This window comes from Paroedura picta, chromosome 3 (genome assembly GCF_049243985.1).
Source record: "Paroedura picta isolate Pp20150507F chromosome 3, Ppicta_v3.0, whole genome shotgun sequence".
In the NCBI taxonomy this organism is placed as follows: Eukaryota; Metazoa; Chordata; class Lepidosauria; order Squamata; family Gekkonidae; genus Paroedura; species Paroedura picta.
The window spans coordinates 32,521,159-32,540,873 of NC_135371.1; the positions used below are offsets into that span (position 1 = coordinate 32,521,159).

Consider the following 19,715-nt stretch of genomic DNA (forward strand, 5'->3'; position numbering starts at 1 on the left):
GTATTCAAGTTCCTGCTTCTTGCCTGCGGCTCTGGCTCCTGGCTACCAGCTGTGCTGCCACCCTCCAACTCTTGCGGTTGAGGCCTGAGGGCACTCCTCCAGAACAGACCAAACTGGGCTTGCCTTGAAAACCCTGTGGACCACCACAAGTCAGCTGTGACTTAATGGCAAACCCCCAACTTTCAGTACTTAAAGAAGCTTCCTCCCTTCATTCCAGCAGCAAATGGATTCCATCAGTGTAGCCATGCCAGGTCAAACCCTGAACGGCCTCTGCCTGGCCAAGAACAGGGCTGGATGGGTCCATTCTTGTATTTTGGGGAAGAGGAGGTCTAGTGCAGATATTTTTCCCTTTAGTTGATCCCTCCCAGCAGGTTTGAGTTGGGATGAAGCGAATTACCAGTAACAGTTTCAGAGCTTTTAAGGGCATGAAATGCCTCAAAGAAAAGCAAACTTCCTACAGTTTGCCTTCTGCTTTACAGAAATGGGCTTCATTTTGTTCAGATTAGAAGTACAAATGTCCGCCCCCCCCACAGCCCCCCTGGAATTGTTTCTGAATTAGTTTTGAAGGTTAGGTAATGACTGTATTGCAGGAGATTTAGAAGCAGGGCTCTCAGCATCAGAAACAGGGCTTGGGAGGGAGATGAAGACTCGGTGTGGAAGAAAGGTGTTAATGGGTTTGGCTGTTAGGGCGCCTGAAAAAGAGGTGTCAAGTCTCTGAAGAAGGTTCTAGACAAGCTTGATAGTTCTCACAATAACACACCTGGCCAGCTTTTATTAAGCGGGTGATTCATTATTGATTACCACTTCCCTCCTTTCCACAAAGTATATTTAATGTATTATATGAAGCTTCTATTGAGTCATTAGATTAGTCCACCTAACTCAGTATTTTCTGCTCAGACTGGCAGTGGTTCTCCAGGCTCTTTGGTTTTGGTTTCCAGCCTGTGCTGAAGCAGCTGCATTGGTTACTGGTTGTGGTCTGGATCAGGTTCAAGGTTCTGTTTTTGACCTTTGAGGCCCTTTTACGGTCTGGGCCCCACATATCTGAGGGATTGCCTTTTCCCTATGCCTTCTGCAGAGCTTTACACTCTGCGGATACCAACTTGTTGGTGGTCCCTGGCCCTCAGGAAGCTTGCCTGGCCTTGACCAGGGCCAGGGCCTTTTTGGTCCTGGCCCCAACCTGGTGGAATGAGCTCCTGGAAAAGCTAAGGGAACTCTCGGCATTCCTCAGGGCCTGTAAAATGGAGCTCTTCTGCCAGGTCTATAGTTGAGGCCAAAGCATGGAAGATTGGATGGCACATCCAGGAGAGACTGTATCAGGCCAGTCAATTGCTTTGTGGTAGACCACCTGTAGAATCCCTCCCTGGTGCACTGAGAGGGGGATAGTTGTTGTGGGGGTGGGAGGATAGGTTTTTCGCTGCCAGGATTTTTAAATGTATTTTAATGTTTTTAATGGGGGTTATTAACTCTACTTATGTGGGGTTTTATTCTGTAACCCGCCGTGAGACGGTTTGGATATAGTGGTGGGTAACAAATCTAATAATAATAATAATAATAATAGATAGAGATGCCAGATATTGAGTCTGGAACTTTCTGTAGGCAAGCTCTACCATTGAACTGTGCCCCTCCCCCAGTGTACAGCAAAATCACTTCTCTTAAGACTTGCAGAAATTTGGAAACTGGCATCCATATCCTAAATATCCATAATTGCACAATATAATTTTTGGCTATAGTACAGAAGTAACTTTTTGATACGCCATATCACAACCAAGAGCCAGTTTGGTGTAGTGGTTAGGAGTGCGGACTTTTAATCTGGCATGCCGGGTTCGATTCTGCACTCCCCCACATACAACCAGCTGGGTGACCTTGGGCTCGCCACAGCACTGATAAAACTGTTCTAACCGAGCAGTGATATCAGCGCTCTCTCAGCCTCACCCACGCCACAGGGTGTCTATTGTGGGGAGAGGAATGTGAAGGCGACTGTAAACCGCTTTGAGCCTCCTTCGGGTAGGGAAAAGCGGCATATAAGAACTAACTTCTTCTCCTTCTTCAATTTAGGTATGGGCGCAAAAATTCTATTTTTGCATGGTAGGGTGGATTTTGAGAACCATCTTAGTGTAGTGATTAAAAGGTAGGGTCTCTAATCTGGAGAAGCTGGGTTTTATTCCCCATTCTTCCACATGCAGCTAGCTGGGTGACCTTGGGCCAATTACAGTTCTCTCAGAGCTCTCTCAGCCTCACCTGCCTCACAGGGTGTCTGTTGTGGGGAGAGGAAGGGTAGGCGATTATAAGCTGCTTTAAGACCCATTCAAGTAGTAAGAAACTGGGTACACAAAACCCAGCTCTTCTTCTGTTATCATACAAACTGCCAGTAAAAGTGCCCTCCTAACAAATTCATAGAATAATGAAATATTAGGTCAAATTGGTTTGTATTCCTTGAGCTTCATTCCAGTTAGTATTTGTTTCTTCCTGCATATCCATTCTTTCTGATATTATGCCAAGAAAGATTCTTGTTGCCTTGAAAGGAAGTAAGTATGACCTCTTGCATTTTTCAGGGTTAAATCATGGGGAGAGGGTGGGAACTTTCTATATCCCAAAGTAAAACTGCACAGAAGTTGTCTTCTGGCTGTTGGTTGGTATACAGCTGTAGAACATCCTGTTTGTACTGTCCACTGCACCAGAATCTTTAGGCGTAAGGGGTCTTTTTGAGACCGTTACACTATGTATATAGAACATACCTTAATGTATTTTTAAAGTGTCTGACATGTGAACATGTGAAAGTCTCTGAGATGTTGATCTCTGTAGCTGGGTTTTAGGTTTTACGTATAGTCACTTTATATTGGGGTTCAAATGCTCGTTGAGGCTGATCATAGCATCTAAATTACTCTTAATTATCTCTGCTTGTTCAAATCACTGACACCAATAACAATTATAGTCCAGCTGATCTCCTTCATTCTGCTTTGCTAGATTTAAATGGTAAAATGTGAATTCTCTGTTCAAAAAAATTTTTTTTTTGTATTTCTGAGCTCAACATACACAGTACAAGAGCACATATTTTTGCACGAAGAACATACAAGTTGGATCAGACAAAAGGCCTCTAAACATCCTGTTTTCTGTAGAGGCTCCTGGAAGCCCACTTGCAATATGTACAGACAGGACCCTGGGTTCAGTTCCCAGCATCTACCAGGATACTGGGTAGGAGGGATTGGGAGAGCCCATATGAGATTGGGGATATCCTAGTCCAGGTGTGTTGGACATAGACATTTTATGGCTTTAAATTTTTTAAACCAACTTTCTGAGATCAGAAACATGTGGATTTCAGTAGAGATATTTTAAAATCAGTAAGGTGTTCTCTGTGGACAGCAGCTAAAAAGTGTTGGAGTCTGAGAGGTAGCCAATCTTGAGAGTATATTAAGATAGTCCAAACATATCCTTTTTATGTGGGAAAAGTTGCAACAGGCATAGCTGGAACAAGGCTGTCCTTAAACACAGCTGCCACCTGAGCATGAAGGAGCAAAATTAGGTTAAAAAAGACTCCTAAGTTGTGAACTGGCTTTTCCAGTGGGAGTTTGATCCTGTCCAGAATGGGCTAGGACTTAAATCAATGAGGCCATCCCTTTGATCACCAGTGTGACAGCTGTCCCTATAAGCAGTGGTCCCCAACCTTTTTATCACCGGGGACCACTCAACGCTTGACAGTTTTACTGAGGCCCGGTGGGGGGGGGGGATAGTTTACTGCTCTACTCTCAACCACTGCCTTAATGCTCTCTGATCACTATGGTAATGTTTAAACATCCCTTCAAAATAAGATACAGACACGCCACAACAATGAACATAAGGAACATTTTATTTTCATGGAAATTTTAACTCATGACAATGACAAATCAATGGGAACCCTGAGCTTGTTTCTCTGCAACAAGATAGTCCCATCTGGGAGTGATAGGAGACAATAACACCCGAAGTGTGTTGTAAAGGGCGGGGGGGGGGGGAAGGCGTCCTTCGCGGCCCACCTCCAATTAGTTGACGGACCACATGTGGTCCGCAGCCCACAGGTTGGGGATCACTACCTATAAGGACAGCTGTCTATCTATTTCTATGTGGTTGGATAAGTGATATTCACGTAATTCCCCAAATTTTGAGTATTTTTTAAATAGAAAGTTTTGGGAGGCCGTTTTGGGAGGCCGTTAATTCATGGGGGTCACAATAACTTGGAAGCATACCCACAGGGCATTGTACTCGGTTCTCCCTTTATCCTCTTCATCCTCAAAACAGTATTTGTGAGCCAAGAGGTAGTGATGACTGGACAAGTCACCCACCAAGTGGAGATTTAGTGAGACCGAAGCCTAGCGTATGCCCCAGCAGCAGTTCAAACAGATTATGGACACTGTTAAAACTCCTCTTTGTCTCCTCAGCATTATTTTTTAATCCATACCTTTGGTCGCTCCTGCATTTGGTTTAATAAACTTGATGTGTACCATTCTGAGTAAACAAGATTCAGCAAAATGGGAACATTTATTCTGTTTATGCTGTCAGGGATGTGTTTTCCTGTAAGTGCAAAATTTCTTGCAATTTAGTTCTTCCTTGAAGAAACAGTTTTCATATCTGAACATTTTTTAATTTACCTGATCACATCTAATTTGCATTCTGCTTTAAAGGCAGGGAAGAAATGGTGAAGAAGAATTTGATCATACTTTGTAGAAAATACAGGCTTGTTACTGAAGTTCTTTAAATACTTTCAGGTCTCTGTGAGGTTAAACAGTGAAATGAGTAAACAAAAATGATTTCCTCCCTGAAACCCATACAGAATACAGGAACAACAGTGGCCAAATCAATATATTCTATTTTATTTTATTATTTAATAATGACTATTGTTGGCAAGTATATGAAGTGTAAACCTTCTCTCTATTACATTGTACTGGATTTGCACTACAATAATTAACATCAGATTGTACTGCTGCACTTTCATGTTTTTACTTAGTGCTGTGCCTTCTAGGGTTGCCAGCCTCCAGGTGGGATCTAGTGATCCCCTGGAAGTATAGGTCATCAGAGATCAGGCAACAGAATTCAGTTTCCCTGGGGAAAATGGCTGCTTTGGAGGGTGGACTCCGTAGATTTATACTCCATTGAGATCCCTCTCTGCTCTAAATTCCACCCACTTCCAGCTCCACCCCAAAAGTCTCCAGCTATTTTCTAACCCAGAGCTGGCAACCCTACTTTTAACACTCCTGCTTTCTTGCTAATTTATCTGCCTCACATCATGATGTGAGAGAAACTGGGGCAGTATCCCTTGACCGTTTCTCCCAAATTGTGAAGGCTGCCCCTTTGTAGGCAGCATTTTGCCAATCTTTTATAAATGGCAAATTCACTTTCATGCCTATAGGGAATGTGAAATGGGGAGTAGATGAGACTATTGCAGAAAAGTGAAGCTTGCTCATGATGTCGCAGCCTCTGGGCCAGGCGCCATTTTGCTGACATAGTATGTCAGATTAGCCTGTCTCTTGCTGAATTTAATTCAAACTGTAAAGTGTGAGGATGAAGTCAGCTCTTACCTGTATAGTCCTGCTCTAGGATCACCGGCTTCTTGTTCACACTGGAGTGCGGCGGAAGTGAGGAAGTAGCTATTTCATGTGGTCAATATCCAGCTACCCCCTCATATATGTGAATGCATTTTTAGAAGGAAAAGATCTAGAACCTTTACTCCCCTGGATTGCCAAAAAGCAATTAGTTCTTTTCCAGTAACGGATTGGGAGGTAATGAACACATAAAGTGGTGAAGAAACCAGAGCACTGGAATCTCTCTGGTGATTGACAGGACAGAACTGAGTAAGCCATAAAGCTCAGAATGCAGTTTACAGGCTTTCTATTGCCAGAAGCCCCTGGAAGCAGCAACTGGACCCCAGATCTGGCTGTCTACATATTGCTGCTCTGCAGTTTTGCCCGAGCTGATGCTCAGATCTAGGGGTCTTCTGTTTTTTGGAGGGAATCCTAGCAACACAAGGGCCATAAGCATGCTTGTTTGTTGATTTCTTTTTTTGCCGAAGAGTTTTCAGTTCTGTCTGTTTTGTTTCACTACTTCTGTGTTCATTACCTCTCAATACCTTAATGGAAAACAATCATTTGCCCTTCCCCATTGAATTATAACAGCAATATAAAAGCATTATAACTTTGCATTTGTTCCAAACAGTTGTTATTCTGTTTTCATCTTTGGATTTTAACAGCAGTAGAAGTCCCTGCTGAATCCTTCTGTTTGGAATTGTCATGGGTAGTGACGTTATGCACTTATGCCCGTAAAAGAAAAAAGGATTTTACTGATATCTGCACTGAATGATTTTTTAAAAGACCAGCTAGTTGAGGGAGAAGGTAGGAAAGGCAATTAAATTAAATAAGTTTGTTCTCTTAGCAAATTACTATCTTTCAAATGTTTTCCGTTCCTCTAGGCAGGACATTCAGGGCTGTAAACTTTTTCTGGCTAAAAACTACATCCAACGATGACCAGTGGCAAAGTTTCCATTAATTTTAATAAACCAACTCTTAGAGTATATCTTGAATAATATCTCTACTTGGTAAATATTGATGGATTTCTCTTATCTCCCTTAGGGCCACCAAGCCAGAGATGTCCGACAAGATGTCAAGCTTCTTGCATATTGGAGACATTTGTTCTTTGTATGCAGAAGGCTCAACAAATGGATTTATCAGCACTTTGGGGTAAGGGTGGCAATTTTCTTCTGCTGCAGGGTATGTCTAATGAACATGGCACTGGAGAAAGATAGGACTAGTCGTCTGGAAGCTGATACAGTCATCTTGTGTTTAACAGTACTGGGTGTCTCTTTTTTTTTCCCCACAGCAATAAATCCTGGGATAGGACACTTCCCAGGTGAGTGGAACTATTTCAGCAGAATTTCACTTAAAAGAACACCCGTAATAGTCTCTTCGTCTTCATTCTGTTGCCACTACTGCGGGCAATATCAGGAATATCAGAGGCTGGAGATGTGTAGTTTATTATGTGGATGAAGATCTTGGCAGCAGACACCCATGAAAATATAATATATCAGTAACTTCTAGTACAGAGAAAGATGAACAGGGTAGGATATGAGATAGGGTAATGGGGTTTAGTGACCATACATAAATATGATTCAATAATCAAGGCTGAGGTCTGCAGCCTATCAGGGAGAGTCATTATGCCAAAGAGAAGGATAAGAACCTAGATAGAATGGTTCCAGTTTACTGGGAACTTCGAAGTTATATATGGGAGACAAAAAAGACACTTGAGTAGATAGGAATATAGAAATAAACGCCCCACTTTGCTAACTCATGGTCTATGTTCTAACTGGAGAAAATATTAATAGAATAATAAAATAGAAAACACTGTGAAGATGAGAAGAGCAAAAGTCAAATATCAAGAGGAAGCCAACTTCAACTCAGGATTTCACACTGGAGCAAATGCCAACTTCAGTTCTCACCCAACTTTAGCTGGTTCCCCTAATATTTGGTTGTATGGCAAGCCTACCTTAAGATTCCAGGAAGACGTTTCATAGAATCTGGTACTGAATATCTTAATTTAATATTAATAATTTTAATGTTAAATCTAATACATTATGTATTAATGTACTTTTATTATGTTGTAAACGACCTAAGGCCCATGTTGGGAGTGAGGTGGTCTATAAATTTAATATTATTATTATTATTAATAATAATAATAGAGCAACAACTAGAAATTGGATGCACATTCTGCAGGTGGGCAATATATAATCTGTAACCTCTATCTTAGTTGCCTAATCCAGGGAATTGCTGACATGTGACCTATTTCTGGAAAAAAAAACTCCAGGTATGAGGGAGAAACTGTTAGACATATACATGAGATGACTTGGCCAATAGTGGCGGGCAATAAATCTAATAATAATAATAATAATAATAATAATAATAATAATAATAATAATAAAAATAATAAATAATAAATAATAAATAATAAATAATAAATAATAAATAATAAATAATAAATAATAAATAATAATCATGATGATGAAATATGGGCCACTATGATATTAGTGACTAGATTGGATCAGAGTTTAAACCCTCAGAAACAAGACTTTGGGTGTATCTTTGAGTTGGCTTTTTAGTTTACATTTGAGGAGAAAATGGGGAAGAGTGAATTATGTATGCTCCCCTAAAGTCCCTTAAGGAAGAATGGGATGTGCATTTAACTTTGATACCAGAATTTTTTATCCATTCATCTCCCTTGGGCCAAAAACATATGGACATATTTGTTGTGTGTGTTTCAGATTGAACCATTTATTTTTCTAAGTCATTATCATTTATTTTGACTGAAACTGGCCCAGTATTATCCTTGGCTAGAGAGGTCTTTCTGAATACTTGCTAGGGATTGAACCTGGAACCTTCTAAATGAAGAGAATGTGCTCTGCCACTGAGCTATGGACCCTTTCATCACGCCAGAGCAGGAAAGCAGTGAAGGCTTCCTGACATTAATGTCATCAGAGACACATTCCCCTCCCCCATTGGAATTGGTTGTTTTAAATATCCCCCTTTCCAAAGCCCCTTAATGAGTAAATAAACACTGGTGAGACTCTAAAATCTTAGCGTAAGTAATATAGAGCAAGTTCTTAAAGCAGCAATTAAATTAAAACTGCTAAAACTACAGGTGAAAAGGATGTTGCTAAAATAAAGTGGTGTGTAAGGAGGTAACAAAAATGAATCAAGCAAAAGGGGGAGAAAATTTCTAGAAGATTTGGCAAATTAAAAAACTCTACTTGAAATATTGTGGTTTGGTCGTAGAAAGGGGAGGGGCCCCAGAAGGGCCTGTACACCGAGATGCTTTCCAACCATATGCTGCACAATCATGCCACTTCTGGTGTTTCTTGAAGCCTGAAGAATGTTTCAGGGGTTTCTCAACTGTAAAAAACTTTGAGAAAGGCTTCTCCAGATACATAAAGGCTGGTTGAGGTTCAGTTGGGGTGTTTTGACAATCCTATAGGCTTAGTGGTATTTTGATAATTAAAATGCTTATAGGTTAATGTTTTAATGCTCAATGTTAATAGTTATATTTTATATTATTGTATGTGTGTGTTCGGTGATGGTGGCACAAGGGGCATGCAGTAGTCACATGGCACTTGTGGTTGATGGTAATAGCAAATGTGGTTCTCTATAAGTCATGGAGTGAGCACCACTGACGTAAAATCATAAACCGATCTTCATAGGAGGATTATGTCCAAAACCTGGGAAGGAGGTGGTAGTAACACTATTATTGAAGGATTCCTCTTCAGATAAGGAAGAACTGGCAAATTACTGGCTTATCTTCAAATGTTCCTTCTTGGGAGAAGGTACTGAGAAAATGGTGGAGTAACTCCTGGTCCACACATCTGCCTTTAACTGATTTCAGTCTGGCCTGTAATAACACTCAGCTCTGTATTTGCTTAAACAAGCCTCCAGAAGCAGATGTGTTGCCCTTGACCAGTGCCAGAATGCTGTGGTTAAGTGGCTGATTGGTTGGGCTGAAAGAATCATAGAACTATATTGGAAGGAATCGTGTAGACCAGTGGTCCCCAACCCCCGGTCCTGGGACCGGTACCTGTCCGTGGATCAGTCGGTCCTGGGCCGCAGCTCCTCCTCGTCCTTCTCCCTGGCTGCTGCCTCAGGGGCTGCCCTGCCACTCTGCCACCGGCTCAATTTTGGTGCTCTCCAGCAACCACCATGGCTGGGACTCCTCCCTCGGTGTAGCACTGTGCAGCTGCTGCTGGCAGTGCCCCACAGCAGGTAGCAGGAAGTCAGGGGCACCGGCGGGGGAAAAAAGTGGAGCAGGGGCTCAAGCAGCAGCAACATCCCTCGGCAAAAGCCAAGCCCCCCCCCTCCAGGCCTCAGTAAAATTGTCAAGCGTTGACTGGTCCCTGGTGATAAAAAGGTTGGGACCACTGGTATAGACCAGGTAGGCCAACCCACTGCTCAATACAGGATCTGTCTAAAGCAGGGATTCCCAACCAAGGGCCCGGGGATCCCTGGGGGTACACAGGAGCTCCAGAAGGATCCACAACCTTTTCCCTCCTGTCCTAATGCAGTGGTCCCCAACCTTTTTGAGGCTGGGGACCGATGGCAGCAGGGAGGGCGATTGCCCGGCCGTGCATGCTGTGCATGCATGGTCGCGCATGAGCATTGCGCATGCATGGCCGAAATCGCGCATGCACGGCACTTCCGTGCAATGCGCATGCGCGGCACTTCCGTGCAATGCGCATGCGCGGCCCTGCTTCCCTCTCCCCCCTCCCACAGTATGAAGCTTCCCGGGCCGCAACTTGCGGCTCGGGAAGTTTTTTACTGCGGGGGGGGGGCGGGGAGAGGGAGCCGCGGCCCGGTGGTTGGGGACCACTACCCTAATGGACTTGGCCACAAGATAGAGAATTGACTACTTCTTTTGCTCCCCCCCCAGCATATTATCTTGTGGATTCTGCAACTGGGAGTGGGTGGTGCCTGCATGCTTAATCCCACCTTAAACTGCCTCCTGTCTCTTGGAGGGCTCAGTGGATAGGCTGTGGGTGTAAAAATCAGAGCGGGGATGAGTTGGTTGTGGGTTGGTATGGGCAGGTTCAGGCTGTTTTCTCAGTTCCTGCCCTTTTTTCTGGCCTACATGAGGCAAAGCCATTGTACTAGTAGTAAAAGCAGTGGGAGGGAGCAAAAGGCAGATTGAGGGTGTGAGAAGTGATGCCACTTCCAGGGGGCATAGCAGGGAAGTGTGGCCAGCAGACATCACTTCTGGGCTCCTCAAAGAATGAAAAACAAGATAGGACTAGTGCAAAATGCTGCAACTCAGCTGTTGACTGGAACTAGCCAATTTGAACACATTATCCTCTTGTTAAAATACCTCCAAGGTTGCCTGTTTGTTTCCAAGTAGCTGCTTTCCCCCTCCTAGTGAGAGGGTAGCCTCTCTTCTTATGAATCTTCCCAGTGGTTCCTGTTATGTGTCCCGTTGGGGTGGCTTGTAAGATGTGTCCAATTCTGGTTAAAAGTTTTGATAGCCAAGACCATATGGAACAGTCTACCTGAAGCAGGCACCTATAATATTAATAATCTTAATATTTTTTAGAAGGCTATGTAGGTAATAACTATTTAAAGGAGGCTGGATTATAGTATATAGTTGGTAAATTGGAAGGGATTTCTTAAAATGAGGGTTGGTGGTGGGTTTTGTTGGTGGGTTTTGCTGCCAAGTTGTTTTGGATTGTTTCTCTTACTACTGTGTCTTCCAAAAAAAGAAAAGAAAAAAAGAGTTAATCTTCTAAACTACTCTTCTGCAAACTTCTTTCAAACTCTCTGGAGTGGGATGGCAGAGCATATGTATTTCAACAAATAAAATTATGGTTTTCTGCAGACAGTTCTGCTAATGTTGGACAGGAGAGCGACCCTCTGCACCGTAAGTGTAGACCAGTGGAGAAGAACAAAAACCGAAATTCAAGGAGGAATAAGAGCTTGGGGGTAGAGGAGAGAGGAAGGAAATGGTTACTTGAAGTTGCACCACCATTATCTGCTAAAGGGGATACTGGTAAGAAGAGGGAAGTGAAAGAAAGGCTGTAGAAATACATCTCACAAACTCTTCACACAAGCCCCTATTAAGCAGCAATAATAGCTTCATGTATGCTATTAAAATTCCTTTAGGAAGTTTTTGCTCTGACCTTAAGTACTTAACATTGTTCTTCGTTAACATGAGTTCCCATCAAAACAGCTTGGCTCAGACTTCTAGGTAGTCAAGCTGTTGGAAAAACTGAATAGCACATGCATGAATTCTAGCAACATTCTTGCCCAAATTGATCAGGAGTGGGCTTGTGAAAACTGCCTGCAGCAACCCTTATGGACTACAGGTCTGGTCCCATGGAAGATCAGGGATCTGTCATTTGACTGTGGTGCTACTGCATAGGGGCAGTTGCGCGAGAAGGTAGGTGCCGTGGTTCAGCCAGCCGTGGTTCAGCCAACAGAGCAAAGTGATATAGAGGACTCTTCCAAGGAAGAGGTAGCCAGCAGACCTGACCCATTGCCACAGCCAGTGATACAGACACTGCAGGAGGAGACAGCCTCTGAAGAGCCAGACACAAATCTGCAGCCAAGTAGCAGTACAAAAGCCCCTCACCTCCGAGTTGGCAACAGAGAGTAATCTGCTGGCCAGTTCACCTCCCCTGTCAACAGAACCTTGGGAAAAGCTTAGGAGGGAGCTGCAAGACAGAAGGCATAGTGCCAGGTTGGCAGCACAGCACTGACTGCACTTCAGTGAGGAGGATGAGTGTTTGCAGGAAGAGGGCTGAGGCAGCTGGCAGGCACTTAGCATGATGTCTAAAAGCAGCCAACAAGGGAGTGGCATTGTGGATGCTGCTGACCTTGCAGCTTGTTCTCTGGACTGATTTCCTTGCATCTGAAGCTACCCTGCATCTTAGGCACCTTGCTTTTGGATTCTTTTTTTTTTGGACTTGAAGCTGTGAGTCACGTCTAACCGGTATCCAACCCTTGAAACCGTCTTCTTATGAACTCTAATGTTGAGAAACTGCCTCTGTCTGCTGTGGTCTTCAGTCTGGGCTGTAGGCTTTTGATGTCCCAGGTCCCAGTTTGTGAAACAGGAAGGGTATTAACAGTGAAACACCCTTTGATAATCAAATGAGCTTTTAGATTGCATAATTTAGTGTTTAACCTGATGAAAACTGAAGCACTTGAAGTAACATTTTTATAAAGTTTGCTGTCAGTTATACTCAGTCTGATATTATGCCAGCAGTTGGTATATCCTGCAGACACGGAGCTGTGTGTGTTACAGCTGGTGAACTATGTGGATGGAATATAGTTTTAAGCTGTAATGATATTCTACTCAAGTAAATATTTCTCTGAAGTGGAATCCTGCTTAAGATTCCAGGGTGGTGTTGGCTTGTTGCTTAATCATCATCTTAACTTCTGTTTTTTCCAAATGCAGGGTTCTGTTGTTCCTGGTTGCTAGTTGTGTATTCTGTCTAATTGGTTTTTGAGCTCTGCATGCTGTGTGATCTTTATTTTGATTATTGGTTTGCCCAGAGTAATTCTCCTTTGCCTGCAATCTAATTTTGGAACAAGGTAAATCTTTCAGCCTTGAGACTTTGCTGTCTCATTGCCTTCTGTATCCTTGCTTAATCAAATAATATGGTTCTTTTCCTTTGCTCCTGATCTTCTACTTTTCTGATCTCAGTCCCCTGTCCCTTATGCCCATTGCTGATGCTTTTGGGTAGCCATATCCTAAGGGCCTTGAATAATTGTGCCTAAGAAGGAATTTCAGCAGATCCACCTTCTCCCGTGCTGTAGGGGTAACAAAAGATGTAGTAACTGAAACTCTATATTTATTTATCTATGTCTGTGTTTGTCTGTCTGTCCATCTGTCCAATTTTTAGACCACCCTCCCAGCAAGCCAGCTCAGGGTGATGTACAAAATTATATAAAATACAAAGTTAAAACAGAATTAATTTTTAAAATTATAATTTAAATCAATGATAGGTTAAGACAGAGGCGATACTTCCACAGAGCTTCTATGGGGAGATGGTGCCATAAGTAGGTAGGTAGATAGATGTTAACTTTGGACCCAACCAGAAACCTGGTGGAAGAGCTCTGCCTTGCAGGCCGTGTGGAATTGTGCTAACTTCTTTACAAGCAGTTTAATTGTGGAAGCCCAGTCCTTTTGGTGTTGGATAATATTGGTTCCTTCCACTTTCCGTCTTCGTGCGTGGAGTGGAGCATATCAACGTGTAGCAAAGGCCTTGTTAAACAGGACTGCTGTGTGGCTGAGAACTGCACTGTTCCCTTCCCTTTAATTAAAACTCCCCACCCCCAGTTTAAGTTAGGGTTATATAGCTGCAGCATTAGTGCACTTGTGTGTCTTTCCTAGAGGCAACTATATTTGCCATAGAAGGCCAGGCAGTAGCTTTATTCATAGTTTTCTATATTTTCCTCCTGTCACCTGTTCTCAGGCCGGCAGAAATCATTCCCTCCCCCCCCCATTTTATCTTTGCTGTTACCCCGTAGGATGGGTTAGGCATAGAAAGGGCAACAGGCCCTAGCCACCGCAGTGACTGCGGTGGCAGAAGGTAGATTTGATGACTTGAGCAGCGTAGATCCTGGTTCAGAGTTCTAACCACTACCCCACACCAGTGCTCCTGCCAGCTTGTTTTAAAATGTACATAATGCTACTGTCCTGTGCTGCTCCTTTTGATAATAAGAGAATGAGCACCAGAATGCTCCTGACATATTTGCATAAAATGTCCGTATTTTTAGAAATGCGGAATTCCTTAACAGTTAGAAGGAAAGAAACCCCTACAGGTTAGCAATATTGCCTTACCTCTCGGGGTCGTATGTAGATTTTCAACTGAAGCCCAAGAGGCATCAGTCCAAAGAGGCTACCTTGAACACAAGTGGGTGCTAGCCCTATACACATGACCTTTCCCTACAATAGCAGAACAAGTATGAGCGGCCTGTCTCGCTCTCCACGTGAATTTCTGAGTAAGATACCGGATAACAAAGGGTCAGCATCAAAAGTTTAGAACTGTTTAGCTGCACGTCAGATTTTCCAGTTGATTTCTTAGGCTTGTTTCCAGAGCCTGCTGCTTTAATAACTACATGGCAGGCGTCTTCCAAGGAGGGGAGTAGGTGGGAATTTGATGCTTGCTAGTTTCTCTTTGCTCTTAGCTGGGGAATGTTTTAACTAGAATTGTAAGCTGTCTTGTATAAAAAGGTGAAATATAAACATTTTAATGAATCAGTAAATAAAAATCAGTTATCTTCTGTCCATTATCTTAAACATTGTGCTGCCTTTCCTCCCAATGGTAAGGTCACACACAAAAGAAACATTAATATACTCCCTGGGAGTAACATGGCAGCACACTCGATGCTGCAGCCCCTTATCCCTGTCCCCTGTAGCCCTCTCAGGTTGTCATGCATCCTTAAAATGTGTGCCTTTGGGATAGTTTTCATATTGTACTAGCAGTAAAGCCCATTGCACAGAAAATACAACTGGCTGTAGAAAACTGTTGTTTGTAAGGACTGGCCAGAGTCCTTTGCCCAGGTGAGACACACCTGCATTAATCCGTCGCTCCAGAATCTTAAGGAATACTTCCAGCCTTGGGACAGCCAACCTCCAGGTGGGACCTGGAGATACTTTGGAATTACAGCTCATCACCAGACTATAACAAACAACTCCCCAGGCAAAAATGGCTGCTTGGGAGGAGAGACTTTGTGGCATTGTACCCCACTGAGAGGGGTGCCAGCCTCCAGGTGGGATCTAGGGATCCCCCCAGAATCACAACTGCTCTCAGGCAACAGAGATCCATTCCCCTGGAGATAGTATCCATTAAGACAGATGTAGGGGGTATGCACATGAATTAGGGTTACCAGCTTCAGGTTGGGAAATACCTGGAGATTTGGGGGTGGAACCTGCAGAAGGTGGGTTTGTGGAAGGGAGGGATTTCAATGGATTATAAAGCCATAGAGTCCACTATCTAAGGGGACATTTTCTCTGTTCAAACAAGATATGGATCTGGAGATTGGAATACTCCCAAAGCTTATCCCAATAATTAAAGGAGGTGGCAGGAAGGACTGCAGCAATTCAAACTGCAGACAGAAATCAGCTTTTGGGGATGCATTGCCATGTTTCATAGAATCATAGAGTTGGAAGGGGCCATACAGGCCATCTAGTCCAACCCCCTGCTCAACACAGGATCAGCCCTAAGCATCCTAAAGCATCCAAGAAAAGTGTGTATCCAACCTTTGCTTGAAGACTGCCAGTGAGGGGGAGCTCACCACCTCCTTAGGCAGCCTATTCTACTGCTGAACTACTCTGACTGTGAAATTTTTTTCCTGATATCTAGCCTATATTGTTGTACTTGAAGTTTAAAGCCATTACTGCATGTCCTCTCCTCTGCAGCCAGCAGAAACAGCATCCTGCCCTCCTCCAAGTGACAACCTTTCAAATACTTAAAGAGGGCTATCATGTCCCCTCTCAACCTCCTTTTCTCCAGGCTGAAGAAAAGCTCCCTGTTAAACAAGACATGTTGGCAACCTCCCAAGTATGCAAAAGAAAAAAGATCCCTTGTGTAAAGACAACACAGCTAATTAAGAATTTGTATCATACAGAGAAAAGCTTTATTCAGTGCTTTGGAAGCACAAACAAAACGTAGTAATACTACAAAGACATTAAGAAGCTGTAGAAATGCTACTGTAAATGCTAATTCCAAGCTATGAAGACACTCATCAGGATATGACTATTATCTAGAGCAGTGGTTCTCAATCTTCCTAATGCCGCGGCCCTTTAATACAGTTCCTCATCTTGTGGTGACCCCCATCCATAAAATTATGCAAGTGTTCTTTCACAGAAATTAAACCGAAACTGACCAATGGTGTGAAGATCCATTGTTCATGATTGTATATAAATTGGTTTTTTCCCCCTGGAGTTTCTCAGTTCAGTTCTGCCTCTTGTCCCACCATGCTGATCTCGCTCTTTTCCGCTGCTCCAGACAGACAAACAAATGTTCTAAATCTACCCCACAAGGATGGTGCCACCCCTCTGGCCAAGCTGCTTGCCCTGCCGTGACCCTTCAACCCCCAGGTTGAGAACCACTGATCTAGAGGCCTCTAGACACTTGTACATTAAAATTTTTGTTGGATGAGCTTCATCTTTATATATTTGCTATTAATATTGATCAATATTAATATTAATCACCTATGCAGATGTAATTCTGTATTTATTGTATTTCTGAATCTATACTTACCTATGTTGTCTTTACACAGTGGATCTTTTTTTTTTTTTGTACAACTTCCAAGCCTCAGTCCAAGTATTACCTTTTGATTTCTGCAAAATATTGGGATTTTCTTCCCTGTTTGAGCTGTTCAGTGCTGGGTGGTGAAATACACATTTTGGGGAGGGACAATCCTTTGCATTTAATTTTACCCCTGTTTACAGGTCCAGGTTAGTAAACTCCTGGAGATTTGGGGATAGAGCCTGGGAAAGACAGAGACCTCAACAGGTACAATGCCATAGAGTCCACCCTCCAAAGCAGCCATTTTCTCCAGAAAAACTAGACTTTTTAGTCTGCAGATGCACTATAATTCCAGGGGATCCCCTGAACCCACCTGGAGGCTGTCATCTCTACTCAGTATAGCAGTGTGAGGTAATAAAATAGATTCCTCATAAAACTGTGTTTTTCTCTTTTGATGTCTGATTTCCATGGTAGTGTGCCTTTGCATTTGTGCAACTCATCTGTATCATTTATTGCTTACTTTTCTGTTTACATCTGTGACGGACTGCACTGTTAAAAGCTGAGAAGTGTTGTACAAACAGGTAAAGAATTGTGAAGGGTTAATTCTTCACAGATCCAGAGAGTGTTGACTGACAGGCTGCTCTCGGAGTTCTGATAGGTTAGCATCAGTTGAGCAGAGAAAGTCTTCTGAACTGGATGCTGAGGAATACATTCTGGATTAAGCGCTGACGGAGAACAGTTTACACAGAGAATTGGGAGAAGTTGTCAAGAGGAGTAGGTAGTTAATAGGAGGTTCCCATTCAGGCCAGAAAAGGGAATGGATCTTATACAGTTAAAACAGGGAGATAGCTCTGAAGAATGGAAATCCCTGGTGTGGTGTGGTTGGGAGACTGCCTTGAGTTAGTCAAAACTCAGGATTATTGGTGTTTAGAGAAGGGGTTTGGGTACTGGATAGAGTGAACCAGCCTCGAAGTGTCAAAGTTAGTGAATATTCTAAAGAGTTAGTGGATACTCAAGGAAAGTGTACAAAAACCTCTCATCAAAAGATCCTAAGTCCCTGAGAAAAGTTTGTGAAACTCTCAATAGCTTGAAACATATGAACTGAAGTCTGTGCATATACTGTTTTACTTCAAAATTCTATATTGAGTTACCTTAGAAATTTGACCTTTGATTTCACTTGGCTTTTCCCCACTATTTTGAATAAAGTATTTTGTTAATTTAGAATTTCCAAAGCCTTGAGTTCCATTTAAGTTGAAAGTAAAGGGGGTTCCTGGGCTGAGCCAACAGCCAAAATATCATACTGTGATAAGATCAGACAGCCAGAATTCTTTGGGAAATAAGAAAACCAGGTACTTAGGGTTTCTCTTTTGGGCTGGCAACCATGGCTGACAGTTCCTGGAAGCAATAAGGAGGTTGCACTGACGTCACTTCCAGTAAAAATGATGCAATGTCATGGGATGCTCTAGGATTCACAAAAACTCATAGAGGTTTACCATAGAGCTTTGCAAATCCTCCAGCATCCATGTTGAGATGTGGAGGTGAAGAGTTTAGTCTGTCATCAGATGTAGATTGGTTTTAAGCTGGGGATGGTTTATATTTTATTGTGGGGTTTTAAATGTTGTAACCCACCACAAGCTAGCTTGCTGGGAGTGGTGGATAATTAAGTATGTAACTTACTCACTCCAGGGTTTTTTGGAGGTGATGTCAGTGCCACCCTGAGCCACCAATTCATCTCTCATTTTATCTTGCCCACCTTTCAGGTGCTGATAGACAAATGTTCAGTTTTCCACCGGAGATATTTCAAGCCAACTCAATAAGATTTGAACCTGGGTCTCCCAGATTCTAGTCTGGCACTCTAGTATAGTGTGCTTATCTGGCTTATCCTTTTTTTTTTCTTTCCAAAATGAGAGTCAAGTGGAAATTAATATTTTTCCTTGGATGACCAACAGGCCTTTTAGTTTTTAGGAACCACCTTCCAGTTTTTGCCTGGCTATGTTTGTCTTGCTGTGGTTATCCATGGTGTAGATTGGGGGTTGGCAAGACTCTGCTATTAGAAAGTGTGATTTTAGGGTGCAGGACTCTGAATAGTTCTTCCCCAGATTTTAGCAATTAGCCTGGATCTCTCCACTGAGTTCCTACAAGTTGTATTATAATAGGGTCTGTATTAGACTTGTTTGCACTAACACTCTTTCTGAGTGGAGGAACTGTACCACACAATGTGATCCTGGTTATATACTATAAGCCTTTCAAAATGTAGCATGTCAGTTGCTAAGTGGAATTGTAAATTGCAGTAAAGAAAAGTTAACTGTCCTACACTTTAATTATCTATGGACATCATGCGCCTGGCTGGACTACTCTCTCGGATAATTGGCATATAATGATATGCAATTATCATGAGTGACATGATGAATAGTGTGATTTGTAAAACGTTTTGGACTAGTTCAGTGTCTTACCCTGTCCCATCTAGCATGAAACCATTATTTACCAACAGTGCCACTGTCAAGAATCCTCTGTGCTAGAACTAGTGTTGCATTCAGTGTCTGCTACACTCTTCTGGGAAGTCATGCCAGGTCACAGAAATGCCATCAGGAGTAATAAATTATTCTTCTGCATCAGGAACCTCAGTCTGTATAATTGCAGTTTGTATAACATGCAGACTTTTGGGGAAATGAGGTAGGGGGAATCAAAACATAGTTTATTTATATCATTTTTTTCAAAATTATTTTCTGTTTCATCTGTCAAATCTGCAACAGTCACTCTTACCTTTGACATTTGTATTTAGGTTGTCAGCTCGTGTCAGCTTGCAACATTTTAAAAGGTACTCCCCCCAAACAGCACTACTCTCAGCCAATACCACCTGGCTAGATATCCCTGGCCCCAGGGAAGCACGTTTGGCCTCGACGAGAGCCAGGTCATTGTCTATCCTGGCACCTACCTGGTGGAACGAGCTTCCAGAGGAGAATCGGGCCCC

General features: G+C 42.8%; 1 protein-coding gene across 8 annotated transcripts in view; it reads left to right on the forward strand.

Annotated features, from left to right (window-relative positions):
* Positions 1–19,715, forward strand: part of ITPR1 (inositol 1,4,5-trisphosphate receptor type 1) — a 264,215-nt gene that overhangs the window by 22,279 nt on the left and 222,221 nt on the right. For 5 of the 8 annotated variants that reach the window (XM_077325238.1, XM_077325242.1, XM_077325240.1 and 2 more), the window contains exons 2-3: positions 6,594–6,701; positions 6,841–6,870. In XM_077325238.1, coding sequence (XP_077181353.1) covers positions 6,610–6,701; positions 6,841–6,870 — 122 coding nt within the window. In that variant the 5' untranslated portion in view covers positions 6,594–6,609. The remainder of the gene's footprint in view (positions 1–6,593; positions 6,702–6,840; positions 6,871–19,715) is intronic. The other 3 variants (XM_077325239.1, XM_077325245.1, XM_077325246.1) reach the window with 1 other exon arrangement.